This window comes from Triplophysa rosa, linkage group LG1, assembly GCF_024868665.1.
Source record: "Triplophysa rosa linkage group LG1, Trosa_1v2, whole genome shotgun sequence".
Lineage (NCBI taxonomy): Eukaryota > Metazoa > Chordata > Actinopteri > Cypriniformes > Nemacheilidae > Triplophysa > Triplophysa rosa.
In genome coordinates, this window is record NC_079890.1 from 24,407,649 (window position 1) to 24,428,694 (window position 21,046).

The following is a 21,046-nucleotide window of genomic DNA, read 5'->3' on the forward strand; positions in this document are numbered from 1 at the left end:
CGCCCTTTTTTCAGCTCCACCAATCATACAGCGGAACGTTTATTTCGCGTGTGACACGTGTCAGTTTTCGCGCGAAATCAGTCTGTGAACACAGAGGAAGGATTTTGATCTGATCTGTTGTGCTGTGAATTGTGCGAAACTTTAACTATTTTAAACATGGATAAAGAGTTATTTCGTAAGCTTGCGTCGAAGATTGGGATAACATCTCTTAAAATATTGAGGTAAGTGCTTTCAAACAGAACATTACAGCTAGTTTGTGTATCAGCAGAACGAAGTCTGATCATTTGTTTTCAGCCAAGCAGAGGAGTACATGCGATTATCCCATCTGAAGTGTGTTGGATTGGGCTCTGTGACAGCCACCAGTAAAGCCATTATTTGTCTGGAGTTGGCTGCAACCGCAATGAAATATCCTATAGACAAGGTATTTCTCTATTAATATATTTTTTGTGTTGCATGATATATATGTATTTGTCATAAATATTACATAGACAAGTAAATACTAATTCATCTTTTTGTGAATAGGAGTATGCCATTAAAATATCCGGTCTGAGTGCTAAAGCCTACCACAGTAATTTGAAAGCTATGGAGTGCATGCTGGGCCTGCAGTCTAATCTGGGTCTCAGGGACCTTGCAGTGCAATATGGATGTCTGGATGCTGTTAATGTAGCCTCTCAGATGCTTCAACGGTGAGCACATTATTTGGCAATACAACACAGAAGGAACCTTGAGTAGATGCTGAAAAGTATGGTATGACTGAAACTTTTGTGTTTAAGGTATGAGGACAGTCTGCCTGCTGCTCAGCAACAAGACCTTGACTTGACTAAACCTCTCTTTACAACTGCAGCTCTACATGCAGCATGCAAGTAAGTATTTTGAAGGAGTTCCTTGAGTCAGTTCAAAAACTAAATATCTGTCCATGATCTCATTTTTGACTGTATTTAAATAGGTGTTGGTTATTTTCAGTAATATTAATCATTTTGAAAGATTACTTGAAATGCAACAAAACCAAAAACTGAAATAAATGGAGAAATTGTTATATTATATTAATGTTTTTGAAATTGGGACATGAATTACTTTCAGTTACATGTTACATGGAGTTTTTCAAATGCTTTATAGTGACAGCAGTGAAGAAAAACAGTTTAGTTCTGTGTGTCTATGTTAATCAATGTAATATTGACACAGAGATGTTGTTTTTCTAACATGCTGTTATGATGAGCAGAAATAATTGATTTCTGTATAATACAAGCTAGGGGTGACCCCGAATCGTCGACGATTCGATGCTTCGATCGGAGGAGCCTGATTCGACTACCAATCTCACAGTCGAATCTTCGCAGAGGTGTTATGCAATGTCATTTTGGTTATATGGGCAGTGGCGTAGCAGACGGGCATGCACTGCACTATTTATGATGTTTATTATTATTATTACTATTTATTATAGGGTTGGGTACCGAAACCCCTGCGTCTATCCGCGTCTTCTGTGCTGTGAGACCGGTAAAGAGAAGCAGCACGTTCCGCACGCACCCGAGGATGACTCGCAAATGAATGTGTACACCGTTTCCAAACATTTGTCACTTACTAAATGTTTGGGCATTTAAATATGAATTAACACCTTCTCTTTAAATGCACGTAGTCCGTTACGTACACTGAACATTGCGGTGCATGATAAAAAAATAAAGTAAAATCACCATATATAGCAAGCACGGCACAGACTTTTGGAACTGATAGCAAGTGTGTGTGTCGGGGACGGAGAAAGAGTGTGCAGGAAAAAAGGTGAAAGGGACTTTTTGACTGTTTAAATGGTAAGATGCTTTATTGCATTCCTCCTTTACATGCGGTAAATAAAGTCACTTTATTGGTAGTTCATTGGTAATGAATGTGCTTGCATTCCCGTTTGTAAAAAATAATTATTATAGAGTAGTTTTAAAAATAGTTTTGAGGCGAGATCTGGTCTAGTATTGTATGGCACAGCATTGTTACGTGATGTTTAAGGAAAATTAATTTTAGTATTTGTGGCTCGTGTTTTGAAAATTATGTTCCCCTGCATTTTAGACATTTTGCCTAAACACATTTATTTTGCACATTGTGACTTGATTCTGGCTTATTTTGTTTATTTATTATAAAGGTATATTATTTTCTAAACAAATTCTGTACATTAATGTTTGATTGTTTTTTTGGTGCATCAATGTTGCGCCTCCCTGTCATCCACACATGCACTGGCGCGCGCACACACACGTCTGATTCGACTAGAGGCAAGACATGACAATTCTGATTCGACTATGTAAATTCTTAGTCTGGGACACCCCTAACAAGCACGTATGTACCCAACTGTGCACTAGGTGATTTTTTTGTGTTACTTTCTCACTGCTTGCATAGTGCACAGTGCAGATCTGTAAACAGAACAGAATGATGAATACACTTTATTAATCAGCCAGTATCCAAGAAGAAAATGAAAATATGCATTATTTATTTTTTTGCAATTGGCACTTGTTGTGTGTGACTATATTGTCAATGTAAACTGAATCTGTAATCACGTTTTATTTTTTACCACAAATGCTTCTGTAGTCATTGTTTGTGCAGTTGTTTTGATTGTCAGTGTACAATTCTCTGCGTGCATCTCATGTGACTGAGGACTACAGTTATCCAGCCAAACAACTCCAACTTCCAGAAGGGTCAAAATGATTTTATGCATGCCAATAAGCCTAAGATGACGCTAAATTTAAACGGCACATTGATTTACTGAAAATGGAAAAATAAATAGGTTCTGTCCTTCCTGTTTGAAGGTGCATGAAAATCAGAACTGACAGGAAATTAGCCTCTTCATCTGGAGCGAAGAAAGGCATCTTTGACAGGTTGTGTACGCAATTCCAGAAATTTGGACAGGAGATCTGTAGTAAGTATTAATCCTTTAAATAAAAGCTTTTTTGGAAGATATTACATTTCCTCATGAAGGGTAATAAAGAGAGAGGGGTTTTGTGTTGGAGGCCTTGGCCTTGACTTTCATGTTTTACAAAGATGTTCTTATTGAAGGTGCACAACCTTTATCTCTTTCATTGAAGAAAAACATTACTTCAAAGAGAGATGTCATTAAGAAACAGACATTTTCATTGGTTACCATGGCTGCAGACAAATCACAATTAGACAATGTATATTACTGTGTAGTTGAACATCAAAGGCCAGTATGTTTTCTGCTCAAGTGCATATTGAAGACTCTGATATCTTCCTGTACCCTCAGCGGAAGCTTCCTCAACACAGGAACCAATAAAAACGTCTCAAAAGAGGCAGAAGACCCTTACTGAAATGCTTGTAATAGAAGATGACGACACAGACACTTGCTTCCCATTAAACAATAATGGTAAGTTGTTACTTTTACCCCTTTTGCTGCTATTAAATACAGTGCTTTTGACCATTTTCTCGCAGTAGTAAGTTTAATATGGAATATTTTAGATGTAATGTCTTAGAAATTAAGCATGTCATTAATTTTGTGTCATTTTAGATGTGACAAAACAAAATATGTTTTTGGGGCTTCTTTGCAGATGGAAATCAGGCAACGTCACCCAAGCAAGTGCGGATTGAGAAGACCGAAGAGGAGGTGACACAAAATTATGAAGAGTGGAAAAGAAAAATCCTTGAGAATGCACTGAAAGCTAAAGCTGTAGATTCATAAATGGTTTTATGTTTGCCTTCCCCCTTCTGGCTTTTCCACAATTCTGTGTATGGACATGTTAGATTACATACAAGTAAAATATAGTTGCTATTTTACAGTCAATAAAATGACTGGTTTAATCATTAGTTCATCATTAAACTATGTTGAGTTTCTTGCTCGGATGTATTATTTTCTAAAGGCAAGCATTTATCATTCGGATAAATGTTTAATCCATCATGTTTGAATGAATGTGTTTGACGAAAGTATGACTTGTTTTACAGTGAGGGTGTTTTGAATTAATTGACAGTCCTATGATATTTTATTAATGTATTTATGAGCACCTGGTCATGTTTGCTTCTGTTTCAAGAGGTAGCTCTTGTATCTTACAGGTTTCTGTGATTAAATGCATATTCTTCATACAAAATGTTCACACCTCTTTTTATGACATGTTTTTTTAATGTCTCGATTAAACACACATCCTGCAGAAACATCAAGATCTTTGTGATAGTCTATTGCTATACACGAACTCGGTTTAGAGTAATACAACCACCCTGTACAATTGTTTTATTTACATTTTACAATATTTAAGGCAGTTAATGTCGAAAGCAGAACTACATTTGTGCATATGTTGGTGATTCAGCAAATCATATATGAATTTGCACTGACTATCATCCATGCCACAAAATGCTAATTACGGGCAATGTAGTGAATTTGTAGTGAATCAAATATTCTGAGTCCTGAATCAATCAGTGCAATGGTTATCCATGAGAATTTTGAAAAAAAACAGTATTCCAGGCAGAGTCTTTCAAGAAATTGTACTGTTCTGAACAACATGCTAAACAGATACAGGATCACCAATGTTTCTACATCAGATCCTCATGTCATAGTTTTTCTAATATAACATTTTAAAATGATAAGAAAACATTTTCTTTTAAATACTAAAACAAGGCAGTAGTGCCCAAAAAATGCTCCTTCACAGAAGGGACAAAAGCTTCATGTGATTCAAAACCTGCAATGCATGCCAATTGCTCTTGGTGTGAAAGCATGATACATTACGAAAACATGATGCAACAGGCACAAGCAAAACATTCTGACACTGGCTATAAACAAGGCAAGCTCATCTAAAACATTTCTCACAACTTATTTCCAAAGCGTTTAACAAACTTAGACAAACCAATGTGCAATGTTGTGATGTCTTTAAAGCCACTGTAGCTCAGAGAAGAGCTACAAATGCCATCCTCCGGGTGAATAGCTAATTTGGCGTACTGACCGATCTATTTTGCTGAAACCTCTTTAACCTGTTAGCTGCTGCAACTGCATAGAAGTGTTTCTGTAAAAAAACAACCACAAAAACATGATCATTGTCGACACCATGTGACAGAAATAAAAAAAATCAAAGCACTGACTTTCCACACCTTCCACTGACGGTGAGCAACAAGATAACGCTGCAGCCTCATTTGGGACTTCAGCCGAACTTTGTACATCTTGGCCTTGTCTTCCAGGTTATTCAACCAGCTATGCTTCATACACCCTGATGCACTGAGACGACTGCTGCCATAGAGACCACACACACAAATCAACACAACATCCTGTGCCCAATGAAACCAACAGTCCCATAAAATGTTTTTAGAAAGTGCTGCATGAATCTGCCAAGTTTTAACATACTTGACATACAGACACATTATGGAAAAACATGGCAAAACCAAATGAATGTGCTTAAATGAGACCAAACCGAAAGGGGGGTAAATGCAACAGCATATGGACAAAGCCATGCATAAGTGCGCTTTTTACTGATAGGAAAGAAAACACAATCCATCTGATTGTGCCACATTATCATCATCACACCATTTATCCATTAGCATTCATCAACTAAGAGCATGAATGTGCATGAGTGGTGTGAATCGCACTACATGCGTACACGTGTGCGATGATGAATTGATTACAAAACATTGTCACCACAGATAAAGAGAAGAAAGACCGGATGTGGGTGTCATTCTCCGTGTAAATGCACCTCATCACAGCCCAGTGGATCATTAAGTGTCATGTTTACTGCGTAGACGGTGGTAAGATGGAGGACAAAAGACAATGTGCCCTCTCTCGGCCACCTGCTGTGCCAGCCTGCTATTATCTCATGCCAGCTGAGCTGTGTAGCCCTTATGTGGGAGAGGTTATCTGTCCAAGACAGAGCGAGCTCCAAATGCTCAAAAATGCACCAGCAGACCATGTTATGTTACAGGCCAATTATATGTTATTTGTGGCGTACAGTCTGGCATTTTCATAAGTTTTAGTTTTGATGTCAGGGTGCATTAAGGGAATCCGAGCAGGTCAGTGTAGCAATGATAAGGAATGGAAAGGAAAAGTGAGGTTCTTACATCCATGAAATGTCAGGCAAGAGAGGACTAGAACAAATAGGCGAGAGGCGATATTGAAGCATGCAAAAGACAGTGTGAATTATATTCTGTGCTTTAAGGGTGTCGCACTAGCTGAATACTGCAGTTACAGGGAGGAATGAATACCATTTGGCAGGAACAAGAAGTCTGGAAATGAAGTCTTTGGCTTCCTCTGACACATTCTCAAATGACTCTGCGTCAAACTCCCAGTTGGCATGCAAAATGTTGTTCATTGTCTCAGCGTCGTTGTCACCCAGGAACGGAGAAAGGCCACTCAAACTGAAAAACCAAAAAAAGGAGAAAGCGTGAATAACCCACAAATATATTCACTATGGCTATTAGTTTTAAAGTAACGAATGAAGTAACAAGTGAACACATAATGAGTGGCAAAAAGGCTGCACTTAAACCTCTGCTTTGTACGATTCTGCTCCACTTTGAAGATTTTGTATTCATCACTGTGAATATTGTTGGCTTTTTATGATTAATTGCTTGTACTTGCATTTACCCTGTTCAGATAAAAGCACTTACTAAATAATTAAATGTAAATGTAAAGCACAGAAGGGCTACAACAAGGAAAATGTTTTTCTCCAAAGTATATGAAGGTCGTACACTGCATTTCGTTTTAATATTACTAAGTCAACCGAATTTGTGTAAAAACACGATAGAAAGGCATACATGAATATGCATCCTTAATACCAATCAAATCTGTAAACACTTTCAAAACGAGGCCAACAATGGCGGCATAACTGATGACTAACACAATTGCACGTTGCTTGCAGTGTCTACTTCAAATAGAAAGCAGTAATTAAATAAATATACTTAAGCCTGGAGTCGTGTGAAGCATTCGATTCTGACAATTGTAAAGTAGGTGAAACATATTCTCTGGATGGGCAAGCCATCTTTAATCTCCATCAACAGCTGTCGGGTAATTAACATTAATTCAATCAATGATGCCTGGCTGGAATTGACCAGAACAGTGGAATCTTGGGCCAATACTACTGAGAGAAGAGAGATGAGGGTCCAGGAGGGATCAGAAATGGGACATTGTGTGAGCATACTGGTTGTTTTGTTGACTGCATCAGTGAAGCAGGGTAAGTGTGTTTTTTGAGCAGAGGGACTTGTTCCCCTTTTATCAGGGCTCTATTGTATGCTCTTAGCTGAGCCCTTTAAAGCTTTCATGGCCATTGTTTTTGCATTTTGCTTTTGATCTCTATGATATTACAGTCTATAACATTTGTGAAATTGTGTTCAAATTCATTTCTACAGCATCTTTTATAGTTTTGCATTGTTGCAAAGGAACTGTACATACACATTAGTTCAAACAGTAGCGACATTAGGAAAAACAGAAAATTATTAAATGTATAGAGTGGTATTTTACAAGGTTCACCTTGGCAATACTAACTGTCTGTAAGTTTGTAATCGGAGAGTAATGCAAATAAATGAAGTGTATTTTACATTTTTCAAAAGCGATAATATTAGCAATATTAACTGTAAAAATAAAATAATTGTCTGTAAGATTGCAATTGGTTTTTAAATAGAAAATTGATTGAATTTATGACTAGACGAAAAGAGGAAGTTTTTTCATGTAAGGTATAAAGCATAAACATTGATCATATGCTCGAGTTGCGTACTCACAGCATGTACGTGATAACACCAACACTCCACATGTCTGTAGGAAATGACACAAAATCATAGTTGACAACTTCTGGTGCCAGGAACTCTGGTGTTCCAAAGTTGACCTTCAGTTTTTCTCTGGGCCTATATCTGGTTGGAGACAAACATGATTTGTCTTGGACCTTGGACCTGGTATAATATCAATGTTAAAAGCATAACCAAGCTTGCTACCTCCTAATAATAAACCTGTTTTGCTAAACTCTGCAACAATACGGCAATCCTGGTAAGCCAGGAACCTAGAATTTCCACACCACACCACAAATATACTTCTGTTATGCAGCAATATTATGAAATAAATGTTCCTTTCCTACAGCATCATCGCTTCTTTGTCAACCCCAGCCTAAAGAAATCTCTTCTGTTAACACTTGACTAACAACTGCACTTACTGTTCCAGAGTCTCTCCTACATATGTGTACTTTGATGCTTTTCTGAGTCATTCTGAAACTTTGTATTGCAGCACTTTACTGTCTTCTTGGGATGAATAGCTTTTGTGTTTCTTTGGGTAAAGGTATCTGGTCATTACAAAAAACTCTAAAACCTCACACCAGTTTTGTGCATGCCAACCCTTAAGGAAATGTGTAGTCATGGTGATCATATGCAGAGGTGTCAGTGGTATGAATCAGATGAAATACATGTTTAAAAAAACTCTATCATGGAAGAGGACAAGGACATCATGTGCAGAATGTGAGACACTTGCTTTCATTTGTATATTTCAAAAATATAAAACGTCATCTAACTCAGCATTTGTTTCTATGAATTTACCAGCAAGATAACTTTCTGCTCACTTACTTTCTGGCAAGCCCAAAGTCAATGATCTTGATCTGATTCCCTGTAGTGTTCACACATAATATGTTTTCTGGCTGAATTGCAAGAAAATAAAATTCAACAGACTGTTGAAACTGACAAACAAGTAATAGATGCACTTAATAAAAACAGTAACAACATACATTACATTTTCTTAAAAAAAATATTTACATAATGAAATCAAAAGTTATTGTTACGAAGTTATGAGGCATAAGTACATTTATTATTTGAATATAGATCTACTATTGTAAGACAATTTGTAAGCACTATTGCATTCAATATGCAGTAGTTAATATGTAAAAAAATAAGACTTGTGATGATAATTAAAATGTATAGCATACAGGCTGCTAATTTTGACATACATAGGCCGGTTTTTCCATAGTGACACGCAACACTATGCACTGCTAATCCGGTCAGTATCATGTTATAACATTCAGTGCAGTATGTTGGGTTTACCTTAAGGTCCAAATGTAGAATGTACTGCTGGTGAAGGTACTGTACCCCTTCACAAATCTGCCTGGTAAACACAATGGCATCCAGCTCTGTAAGCTGGTAATTCTCATCAACGATTCGTTCAAACAATTCACCACCCTCCACACTGAAATAACAAATCACAAGTAGGTTAAAATGAACCATATCAAATTAACTCTTCTTTTGTGATCTATTGACTTTAAAGGAACAGTTCACCCCCCAAAAAAATTCTGTCTTGATTTACTCGCCCTAAAATTGTTCCAAATCACAGAGAAAGATATTTGGAAGAATGCTTGTAACCAAACAGTTCTTGGCCACCATTGACTACCATAGTAGGAAAAATTGCTTTATAATTTTCTTTGTTCTGTTAAACACAAAAAAAGATATTTTGAAGAATGTAGGAAAGCAAACCGTTCTGGGGCAATTTTGACTACCATTCTCATGGTAGTCAATGATGGCCAAGAACTATTTGGTTAAGCGCGTTTTTACTTCTGCGTCGGACCTACGCTGGGCCCGTAGCCTACGCAGAGACGCTGTACCCTACGCCGTAGCCTGACGCGCACCTCTGGAAAAATGTAACAGGGCGTCAATGCGGTGTGGACCGCAAGCGCTGTGATTGGTCTGCTTGAACCCCCTCCCTCAGGTAGAAAAAACTCCACGATAGCATTGGGTTTACTCATACGCATTTCCGAATGAATTATCTAAATATATTACATGTTTTTCTGTATTTAACAACTCAAGCTGCAAAAGTGACTTGTTTACTTGCCGCTATCACTGCTAAATGCTTCTAAGACAGCGTACACAACGAACCGCTTCTTCTTCGGCTCTTGTCTTGGTCACACAAGCAACTCGGCTGTGGACACTGACGACTAGTGGCCATTGCCTGTCGACGCGGACAACGACGCACAAGTATAAACGAAAACCAACGCGTTGCCTACGGCATAGGTCTGACGCAGAAGTAAAAAACACGCTTCACAAGCATTCTTTGAAATATCTTTCTCTGTGTTCATCAGAACAAAGAAATTTAAACAGATTTGGAACAACTTTAGGGTGAGCAAATAAAGACAGAATTTTAATTTTTGGGTGAACTGCCCCTTTAAGTGGACTAGGCCATGTGGGTGGTTGTTTTTCAATTAATGCTAAATCAAAATCAGATTTTACTCATCTCATCGCTTGTCATGATAAAAAAAAACTTTTGCTCTCTGTATGTCCTGTATTGCAGTACAACATCAATGCTCAAACACTCAATACCAAATGCCTTTCCAATATTATGTCATGAGTTTTAGGGACAGAACCCAAATGCAGACAGCACTTTTACTCAAAAGACTTTATTTATAAACAAAAACCCACAAGGGGGAAAACAGCTAGGGGTGGGCGGATCGATACTAATATCAATACTACTGATACCAATGTTGGTATCGTATCCGATCGATACCAGTCTGACAAGATTGATATTTCAATTTGAATCTTTCTAATGCTGTCTGTAATGCTATGCTGCTGCATCTCAAACGCACACATTGCTCTTCCTCTACAGGAAAGTACACAGGTTCAAGTGCTTGCTTTAAAAAGTAAAAAGCATCAGTGTCTGTATTGCCCCTATATTTACTTGGTTTCAGATCGATACCAAAAATTTTTGTATTTCCCACCTCAACAGCAGAGCAGAAGAGGAGCGGCGTGTGCATTAGAGATGTGAAATAAGCAGCGTATTCATGCTGTCTGCTCTTTGATGAAACGGGAGCAATGCTTTAGCGTAGATTAGAGAGATTCAGAATCAAATATAGATCTTCTCAAACTAGTATCGTTCCGATACCAATATCAACGTTGTTGGTACACTGAACATGACAAGCACAAAAGCCATGGGACTGTCATGATCCTGCCCACAAAACTAGAAAACCACCTGGCAAGAAGGACAGGATCATGACATACTAAACTCAATACTAAATGCTTTTGTACCAGAAAAAAGCTGCTGAATAAAAATGTGAGCAGAACAGGAAGATGACACACCATCATGGATGTGTAAAGTGGCATGTGTGGGAGCTCTGTGTTCTCGCGACAGAATGTGAAGACCAGGCCAGCAGAGAAAATCTGCATTGCAAATGAGGCCTGATGAATTCTGTACAAACTATGCCACTTAATGAAAAAATGAAATGTGAACAATAGTTACTAAATGCCTAAATGTTTATTTTTTAAAAAGTGTTTTTTATTTTAACTCGGAAGCAATGGTACAGTGGTACAGTGGTACAATGGTACGGTACTTACTATTCCATGATGAGAGTGAGATTAGTCCGAGATTCAAAAGCATCATACAGCTGAATCAGATTCACATGGTTTAACTGGTTCATAACTCCAATCTCATTCTTTACTTCATCCTGCAATCAAAGGGCACCACAGTAAAAAAACACCAAAGCAAATAAATAAACTCTCATGTGTAATAAATCTGTAAAAAGTGCAGTAGTAAAGCCCATATTTTATTTGAAAGCACGTTACACTGTTGAATAAAGACATAAATAATTAGGCAATTAGAAAGTGAGAGGCTACTTCTGATTTCAAATCGCGCACTTAAATTGCCAAAAGTGGATTTACGGTGATTGCACAGGGCCGCCAAACAACAGTTTAAACCCTTTCTGAAATGAGGGCTTGACAGTCCTTGACATCCCTGTAATTGTATGCCCTACTTATTCTGGCTCTGGCTGTCTGCTATTCTCTTGACTGACCCAGAAAAGCGCTCAATTCCAAAATTAAGAGCTCTCTTTCTATAGGGAGAATGGCAAATCATCCACTGCAAAATGAAGCATTTGGATAATTCTAATGTCCAGCAAGACAGACTGCTTTGCTCTTTTGCCACTCATGTCAAATGGCGGGAATTAGAGTGAAACTCATCCGCATATGCCTGTTCTTGGGGGCAGTCGTGGCCTAATGGTTAGAGAGTCGGACTCGTGACCAGAACGTGACCGTGCCGGTTCGATTCCCAGGGCCGGCGGGTAACGACTGAGGTGCCCTTGAGCAAGGCACCTACTTGCTCCCCGGGCGCTGCAGTGCCCACTGCTCAGGGTGTACGTGTGTTCACCACTTGCTGTGCGTGTGTTCACTACTCTCTGGATGGGTTAAATGCAGAGGTCACATTTCGGGTATGGGTCACCATATCTGACTAATAGGTCACTTTCACTTTCACTTGTCTGATTGTTCACTAATGGTGGTAACAGAGAGATTTTTACATCTTTACATAAACAGAATGAACGTAAAACTTATTTTTAATTGCCGTTTAACTGTAGAAACAACATGTGCTTCATGCTCTAAGAGAATATGGGTGTAAGGTTGTTATGTGTGAGTGAGGGTGTAAATCTGTGCGTATTTTTGCATGCTCATATGTGAAGGTCTGTCAGTGGTTGTCAAGGAAATGTTCTCATAAAGCAACATAGCAGGAACAGAGTGATGGACAGATTGCAGTGGGAGGGGAGACAGAAAGAGAGAGAGCGTGTGTGAGAGAAAACCGGGTAAACAGACTCGAAACAAAGAGAGACAGTAATGCTTGATGTGTGATCTTACTCTCTCTTTCATACCCCGAACTTTAATAATCTTAGCAGCCAGCATAAGACCTGACGACAGCTCGGCACACTTATGCACCTGTCCAAAACGACCCCTGCAATAACAAACCACATCACAATTACACATTGATTTCAGATTTGTGGATTATATGGAATTTGATCTATTTCCTATTTTCCGTCCAAGGCTTCCATCACTCACTGCATGCTGTGTGTCACAGGGTGAGACAGTGTTTTTTTGTCAAGATGATTGCTGCTGTGGGATTAAAATAAGTTCCATACAAACATGCAGTCCAACACCTTCCCAAAATAAACTCGGCCTATTGTGAGTCGAAAACAAGCCAGTGTTCATTTGTGGCATATGAGGAGGGAGGGGTGTGAATTGCGAGTCGGGGGGGGGCAAAAGGTCTCTATTTACCAGTCCTATCAGTATGTCACTATGTACTGCATGTGCTATATAATATATAATAAATATTAAAAATACTATATTGTATTGAACATGTATATTAAACAAATATACTTGAATGCAAATAATAATTCAGTTTCACATCCCCCCTGCTTTACTTAAAGGTTTAATTAAATGACATGAAATTAAAACTTCTCAGGTTTGTAACACATGGACTCACCCTCCCAGCAGCTCACTGGGACTGACTTCATAATATGTACTCATGGGAACCTGCTTGGCACTGACAATGCGATGTTCGAACGGGGCTGGAAGAGGTGGACAGTCATCTGGAAAAACAAACACCAGCTGTAGCACAGTGACATTCTGATTTTATGAACGATGACATCCAAAGCTCCATTTGCACAGATGTAATAATAGGGCTACGCCAAATATATGCTGTTGTGATGTTTACAAATGTTCAATTGAATTTAAAGTCCTAGTTAGTTTTCAATTATAAATATATCACTTTCTAATACACAGCCACTCGGATTACAACACATGCACAAATACAAAACATATATACAAAGTGATCCAATTTATTGAGCTATTACTAAAGGTGGATCAAGTCAACATCCGGAAATTAGTTTATTTACTGTAAGGTCACAGCATAAGGCCTTTTACTCACCAATTATCAGTATGTGTGACTCAGCTTTTCTTGGAAGTCCTGCTTTTGCATTTTCCGCTGTTTGTAAACTAGGAGCTGCACAGTCCTTTACAATATCAGACTCCAAAATCCTGTCAACAGTGTTTGTTAGGTTTCTCTCAACAGCTGTTTCAGAGTCTGCAGTACACTCAGCGTGTTTTGGCAATGGTGGTACTATATCTACTGTCTCTTTAGGTTGTGACGTAGGCCCGGCATTCGTTTTGACAGGCTCTTTGGTGGAGAGCTGAGGTTCTTGAGGTCTCCGTTCTGAGACTGCTGGCTTGAGTAAGGGCTCCTTACCAACCCGTGAGACATCTGCCTGTTTTTGAGGAACCTCAAGCTTCTGCTCCACTTGTTGCTGTGCAAGTACTGCTGGCTTGAGTAAAGGTTTCTCACCAGCTTGTGGAACTTCTGCCTGTTTTTGAGGTACGTCAACATCTGGCTCCACTTGTTGCTGTGCGAGTACAGCTGGCTTAAGTAAAGGTGTCTCACCAGCTTGTTGAACTTCTGCCTGTTTTTGAGGAATGTCAACCTTCAGCTCTGCTTGTTGTTGTTGTTTAGGAACTGTTGGCTTGAGTGCAGCCTGTTCACCAGCTTGTGAAACATCTGCCTGTTCAAGAGCCCTGTGTTTAAAGATATAGCCAATCGATCATTTAAATTATCAATTTCTTATTGATAGTGCCATGTGATCACTTTTCAGCTGTCAATAAAAAAAGCATTACATGGAAAAACAAAGCAAGCACTGCACAACATGTCATGTAAGAGTTTCATATTTGCTTTGTACATGTCCGTGATTATTATGGCTGCATGTGAGAGGTTCCTACAAATAACAGCAAATCCAATAACAAGCACAAGGTCCTTAATAAATGCGTGGAACTAAATGGCCTAAATCCCATAATGCATGTCAACATGCATTCAGCTGCAAGTTTTTATAAAGCAAAGAACAAACATATCCGGCTAATCTCAAGACTTTGGCCATTAGTCTAATGAATAACGCGAATAACACTCTCCTGCAGTCACAACACAACCTGTTATTGGAGAAAGAGGGTCTTTTGTGCCTCATTACAGAACGCACAGCTTACACATTGAAAATACACAGCTCTTGCAATTGTATTACCAGCGCTCTGCCTATCAGATCTTTCGCGGCCGTGAAAAGACACAGCTGCCCGATTGTGCTTTTGAAATATTTTTCCACCGAAAGAAGTTTGGTGGAGTTCTCAATGACTGTGATAATCAGGGACAATTTTCTGGTCTGTTCAGAGATGAACATGCGGATTAATGTTTGAGAATTATCCAGTCAAAATTATTTTTGTAACTATTATATATCATATTCATGCTGCCTCCATTAGCAGGGTTAATTACAATGTACTGTATATGTGAAGATACTAATCTTCTGTACTTCACATCTGGTGGATAAATTTGTATAAAAGTCCATTAGAGATACACTGGTATCAACTACTGTGTAATTATCTCCAACGGTGGCCAACGAGAAACAAGTAGACAATGTTCGCTCTGCTGAAACAACCAATTTCCCTTTCAACCCATAGTCATTTTTGACAGATGCCGCTACAGTCTTATGCCATAAATGGAAGCGATCTGTGAAAGCTCTCACCTCTTTGGTTCAGTGACATCTTCCACCTTAGGGGTTGTCACCGTGGCATGTTTTTTTATGTTAGCTGGCACTGCAGCCGAGCTATTTATCTCCTGTTTAGGTCCATCTCGCACCTCGGTCTTCTCAGCTTCCAGCTGGGCTTTAGGAGAAAATGTTTGGACACGTGTAGGCTCTCTGCTTTTTACGGTGACCCCCTTGGCCTTACGTAAGGCTTTGCTGGACACTTCTTCACTGAGACAAGGTTCATTTGGTTCTGTATGGGCATCAGGAGAAGGTAGCTTGGGCACGGTGGGAACAGTGACCTCTGGCTGCTGAAGCTCATCTGTGGACAACCAGAGAGTCAAGCCTTTATCTCCAAAGAATCTTGTGTGTTGACATCACAGACATTGGCTCTGACAAATCACTTTTCATAGGTTAATAAAAGCACAATAAATATTTATCATCCGTCAATAACAAAAGAATATACAGGAAGCAAGAGCTCATACCAGCAAGTACTTCTTTAACCTCCTCTGAAGTCTGTGTGCTTTGATGACAGAGATTTTGCTTGATGCTGTTGCCATCTGGCTGAGTTTTCTGTAAAAAAAACATAAAAATCAGTCATGTTGTAGTTTGTGTTCATTTTTTATGATGTGAGGAACTTTTTAAGCTGCTGAAACATTAAAGTTTCAAAAATAAAGATTTTAATATACTATAGATGACCAAAATAACACAAATGACAGTACTCTAGACCTTTCAAGATATTTAACACATCCTTTGTTGCTTAAGGTATTAAGAAAAACTGTTTATGCAACTCTAATGTCACTCTAATATCATTCCATATACCTGCTTGACTGTCTTTATTCTACAGAACACAAAGGAATATATTCTGAAGAACTTTGGTAACCAAACAATATTGGTCTCCATTATGGACCCCTACCCTGGACACAAAACCTCTGAGACATTTCTCAAAATATCTTCTTTTGTGTCATTTACAGGTTTTGATTTACATGAGAGTGAATAAATGATTACAGAGCTTTAATTTTGGAGTGAACTATCCCTTTAAGTACTTCAGTAAATGTAAATGCATATTACAAATATGAAAAATCTTTCAACATTTATGGCTGGAGGTTAATACTTTGTTAATGTGCAAAACTTCACAAGGAAATATGTGCAAAAGTTTAAAATGGTTTTAAATTGACCTATGCCAGGTTCTTTCAACACATGGTTGGGTCAAATACAAACATTTTCTAGGTTTTTAAAGCATTAGTTGGATTTGCATTTCAAGTATGGTGGAAACAGAATGATCACAGTCAACCTGTAAACAACAAACAATTATGCACTTCATGTTCATTGTACTGCTCATAATGGAATCAGGAAACTTTTTTGGCGTCTGCTGCAAAAATACTTAACTTGATAATGAAACAGTTTGACAACAGATTCCACACAAAATGAAAGTCTCTATTTGCTAGCTATAGCCAATTAGTATAGATTATTTGATGCAACACCACCTTCAGCTATTATATACGTAAGTGAGGCAATCCTGAATTAACAATATAGTATCTGTTTATGAACTTAGTCCATTAAGAATGGTTTTGGGTATGTTTTTGAGCATTTTAATTAAACATTTAGTTTAAACGGTTGGTGTTTGCGTTCACGTCTCAGTTTGGGTAACTGCTGAATTCAGACACCATCAGTTCAGTCACACAACCAGTCTAGGAATTTGAAACACGAGGCCAATTCAGTCTCATCATAGATAAAATAGCAACCTTGGAAAAAGGTTATGGCCATAAACTTAACAGGCTCACAAGCACAGACACACACACACACACACACACGCACGCACGCACGCACACACACACACAGTATCAGCATTAAAAGTTACAATACAACAAGTAACAGTCAGTTTGGAAAATAAACATCTTAGATTTAACCTCACAATGGCCAGGGGTCAGATCTTCTCTAGTACACTGAAAATGTTGTGCAACAGCATAAACAAGTGATTCCAGAGAGATCTCTGATGATAAGGAGCTTACTGACCTCTTCCTTCACCGCATCCAGAAGGCCCTGCCTTCTCCAAGGAACCACACCGTTCAAGATGAACTCCACTATCTTTGAGTTTCGGAAAGTATCCCGCACATAACCCAGTACTTTATCCTGACTGGACAAAGAACTTTCCATACCTTCGATCTTCTTTCTCTGCTGCTGGCTTTCCTGCTTGAGATTATGAAGCAGATCCACTGTTTCTCCACACAGTGATCTGACCTCAGTAAGCAGCAGGTTCTTGTTGTCCTCCCTATGGACATTTTTGATGAGATTTGATTCTTGAGCGCTCGCCTTGCGTTGCATAAGGCTCTTCTCCAAAGATTCCATCCCTTGACACAGTGAGCTCAGCTTCTGGAGCACCTCTGTGTGGACACGTTCGATCTGTTCCACCTTGCCTTCCAGGGCATTCAGCTTGACCTCCACGTTGCTCAGGCTACCTATCAAAGTAGGACTTGGCTTCTTAATGGTCCCGGGTGGAGTTCCGGAGTTCTCCAGCTTGCCACCTTCATACATCCTGGCAATACAGGTGGCCAGAGTCGCCTGTTTACTCATAGCTGACCCCAGACACACTCAGGACGTGGCACGGGAGAGAAAATGGTATAAAAAAAGGAAGAAGCCCCACTTGTCCCTCCGTCACCCTGAACGAGATCAAATAAATGACTACCTTTCAGCTTTTCCAACCCCCCTCGGTCACTGTGCCTGTCTCCGTCGGTATTGTGTGACTCCCCCCAAAAAAGTCAGCTCCAACAAGCCCCGTTCCTGGTATGTGCTAGAGATCTGACACCACTTAAATAAACACCTCCACTGGGTATCTTATCTCTCCACTTCTATTTTTCCTCCCCCCTCCTCTTTCTTTCTCTCTCCTAGCTACTCTGGCCAGGCCTTTTATATGACCTGGCAGCCCTTGGTGATTGCCAAAGTTCCAGCGGTCCCTTGACGTCACTAAAACATTTAAATTCTCCTCAGCAGATGCTGCTGACAGGTGGGCATGCACAGAATGACCTCTCCCGTTGGTCAGTCATTAGGTAGAGGAAAGAAATATGAGGGCTTAGCCTTTCGTGTTATTTTCATTTCTTCTGCTAGATAGGAACATCGATTTCCCTCCGAGATTTAATCACTGGATCCGGACGATAATAGCGTTACTAACCCAAAATGCCCTGCTCACAGAACAGAAAGTGACGTGACATTGGCTGACACATATTAAGTAAAAATAAACTCCCGTAGACACTGGTATGAAGATGAATGATGCGCTAACAGTCCTCTCGCTCTCCTCATCAGAAATTCCACCATAGTCACTACTGCCAGGAAATATTTGGTTAGAAAAACGTACCAGATGAACCATAACAACCAATAAGTGATGTACATATAGGAATGATAGAAACGTCTCAGACATGATTATTTAATGCTAGGCTGTTTTCAAAGAAAAAATCAATTGAAATGTAAAACTAAAGACCCAAAGAAAGTTTTATGGCCCAGAGGTTGCTCTTTTACACAGTTCAAGTAAACAAAATACAAACAACTGAGCTGACATATTGTTAAGAGTATAGGGCTATAAAACTGTGTATATAGCATACCACAGATATTTAATATATATTAATGCTGTCAAAAATAGACAATTTTGATATTATATTTTCCTTTTTATTGAAAAGGATGGAAGATGACCTTGATGTAACTCTCTCTGGATTTGCTCTACATACTGTATGTGCGCCCCCAAATGTAAGTCAGAGATGTTTGCTCTAAATCCTTCTTCAATAAAAACTTGTCTTTCTGCTTTGATCGCAAGTCAAAACACAATATTCAAGGTATACAGTATTACATTACTATGCAACTGAGGAAATAGAGGCCAGGGTCAGGACAACCACAGGACAACCAAAGCTATTTGGTGGGTGAGTGTGGTGGGGGGAAACCGTTATTACAAGCTGGCAAAACCCTTGCAACTCAATTTCCACTTCACAACAGGACCGGGGCCAGTTAGTTCACATTTGAACGGTGGAAAAGAATATCTGCCTGGCAAAGAAAAGTGTGCTTTAGTACAGCTTTATATTAAAACCTCTTTGATCTTTGAAATTCATTTGAAATGTCACAGAAATTCATGAAGTACACAGTGTACATTAGGATGCTAAATGTTACCACATACGGTTTTTCTGTGCAGCTTTTTGGGTAAATTGCAGTACTTGGTAGGCTGCTAGGGATGAAATATCTTTGAAGGGCTCTGCAGTGTTAACAGATAAATGCTGTCTGCAGAGGTGTTTAGCTTTGCCCTATGTAAAGGGAATGCATATATTCAAGTCTCATTTTACAGCCACTTGCTGTATGTTCCCTCGCATAAATGTTTGACATGACACGGCTCTTTAGCTTTAGAGGTTGAAAGAGCAGAGAACTCCATTCTTTGACAGGAGCATCTGTGTCGAATAAGGTTTAAATTGACGATGTGCAAATATGATGTAAATTCTTTAACAGCCTGCACATTATGAATTTGCTTTGAGTGCCATGAATGTGTGGATAAATCAAATGAATAAAACACCATCTAAAGCACAGAAGGTAAAATTGTGTTCATGCATACTCTTATGTAACATTTCTCTTTGTTACTCTCCCACAAGAGATAATTGGCTGATACTTTGTTCTGGGAAAAAATAAAAGATTGTGTGGACTAATGTACAGTCCAACATCTTTAAAATGTTATGGAAAATGGGCAGTTTGTCAAAAGGCCAAAGGACACAAATGTTAAAAAGGATATTAAAAACAATGCTGTGATGATTTACCAAAAGTACAAACGGCTCAAGAAAGAAGCTTGTAATTAAATGAAATTAATAATAATGAATAATTAAAGTAATTTAAAAAATTAAAGTAATCAAATATTCTTGATGCAAGTTGCAAGTTGCAAATGGAAAAACTGTGCATGTTAAACAGCGAAAGTTAATTCCCTAGAGTTTACAAACTGCTTTAAATAAAGGATTATGGCAGTATATCATGAGGCACTATTTCAAGAACTTCTTAAAGAAACTTTCTACTAAAAATACGGTTATACAACTTTACACATCAGCTACTTGTTCATATTACATACAGTATATTGTCAATGTATCCGGCACTTCTGTGTAAATCAGTTTTTTCTTTTGCCTTTCATGCCAATTTGGACACAATAGTGCAGTGAACATCACAACAGTGTCTGCAATAGCATCCCTGTTCACTTTATTCTACGAGGGTTGAATACTCTTTCCGCCTGCATGGAAGAAGCATCTTACCGTGAATTTGCGTATGTAGTCGGACACACTGAAGCCACCTGTGCTGAGAAGCAGAGATTTGTATAGAGAGGTGCCCATCATTGTCCTCCTGTCCTGTGTTAGTGTGACTCAATATACTCCATGTCTAAAGTGGGCTGCCACAAGCAGTGAATATTCCTCAGACCTGGACTCTCAGGGTGCTGTAACATTCTGGAGTGGACGGATCTCCCCTCAAACATTAACTATCTTATCACGTTCAGCCCGTGGGGTACGCGCCCCTCCTGATAATGGAGCCCCATCAGCACAGCAGAAAGCACTTCCTGCTACGAGATAACAGCTGCCTGAGATTAGTATAAGCATGCTGGAAATGCGAGTGTCCTGTTTTATTAATAGGGCTCAGATTTGTCTTTGTTTTGAGTCGGTCCCCACAGGAGGCCCAAGTCTGTTCTCCTCCCTACATGGGATGGAAGGGATGGATAAAACGCGGATGCTGGAGGTCAGACAACAGTTTTGGTTGCTTTATACCGATGAAACGAAATAGGAAAGGGGGATTGTGGGAAACTAGATCTGTGAAGAATC

General features: G+C 39.0%; 2 protein-coding genes across 4 annotated transcripts; one reads left to right on the top strand and one right to left on the bottom strand.

The window, feature by feature from the left end:
- The first annotated feature begins 80 nt into the window (after nt 1-80).
- On the top strand, nt 81-3,664 carry orc6 (origin recognition complex, subunit 6). Its single transcript, XM_057345107.1, has 7 exons — nt 81-221; nt 295-421; nt 523-686; nt 774-863; nt 2,781-2,890; nt 3,233-3,352; nt 3,534-3,664. Exons 1-7 carry the CDS (start codon nt 157-159, stop codon nt 3,662-3,664), a joined length of 807 nt encoding a protein of 268 aa, XP_057201090.1. The 5' UTR covers nt 81-156.
- A 1,195-nt stretch (nt 3,665-4,859) lies between these two features.
- On the bottom strand, nt 4,860-20,764 carry mylk3 (myosin light chain kinase 3). Of its 3 annotated transcripts, none has more exons than XM_057345095.1 (13): nt 20,489-20,764; nt 15,710-15,797; nt 15,225-15,546; nt 13,595-14,235; nt 13,151-13,256; nt 12,529-12,622; nt 11,242-11,351; nt 8,968-9,109; nt 8,497-8,567; nt 7,669-7,797; nt 6,160-6,312; nt 5,059-5,194; nt 4,860-4,973 (listed from the first exon to the last, which is right to left on the bottom strand). In XM_057345095.1, exons 1-13 carry the CDS (start codon nt 20,567-20,569, stop codon nt 4,896-4,898), a joined length of 2,151 nt encoding a protein of 716 aa, XP_057201078.1. In that variant the 5' UTR covers nt 20,570-20,764; the 3' UTR covers nt 4,860-4,895. The 3 variants fall into 3 exon arrangements, with proteins under 3 accessions (XP_057201078.1, XP_057201068.1, XP_057201060.1); XM_057345085.1 differs by lacking the exon at nt 20,489-20,764 and adding an exon at nt 17,241-18,124 and having other exon boundaries at nt 5,059-5,191; XM_057345077.1 differs by lacking the exon at nt 20,489-20,764 and adding an exon at nt 17,241-18,121.
- Nucleotides 20,765-21,046: the final 282 nt, after the last annotated feature.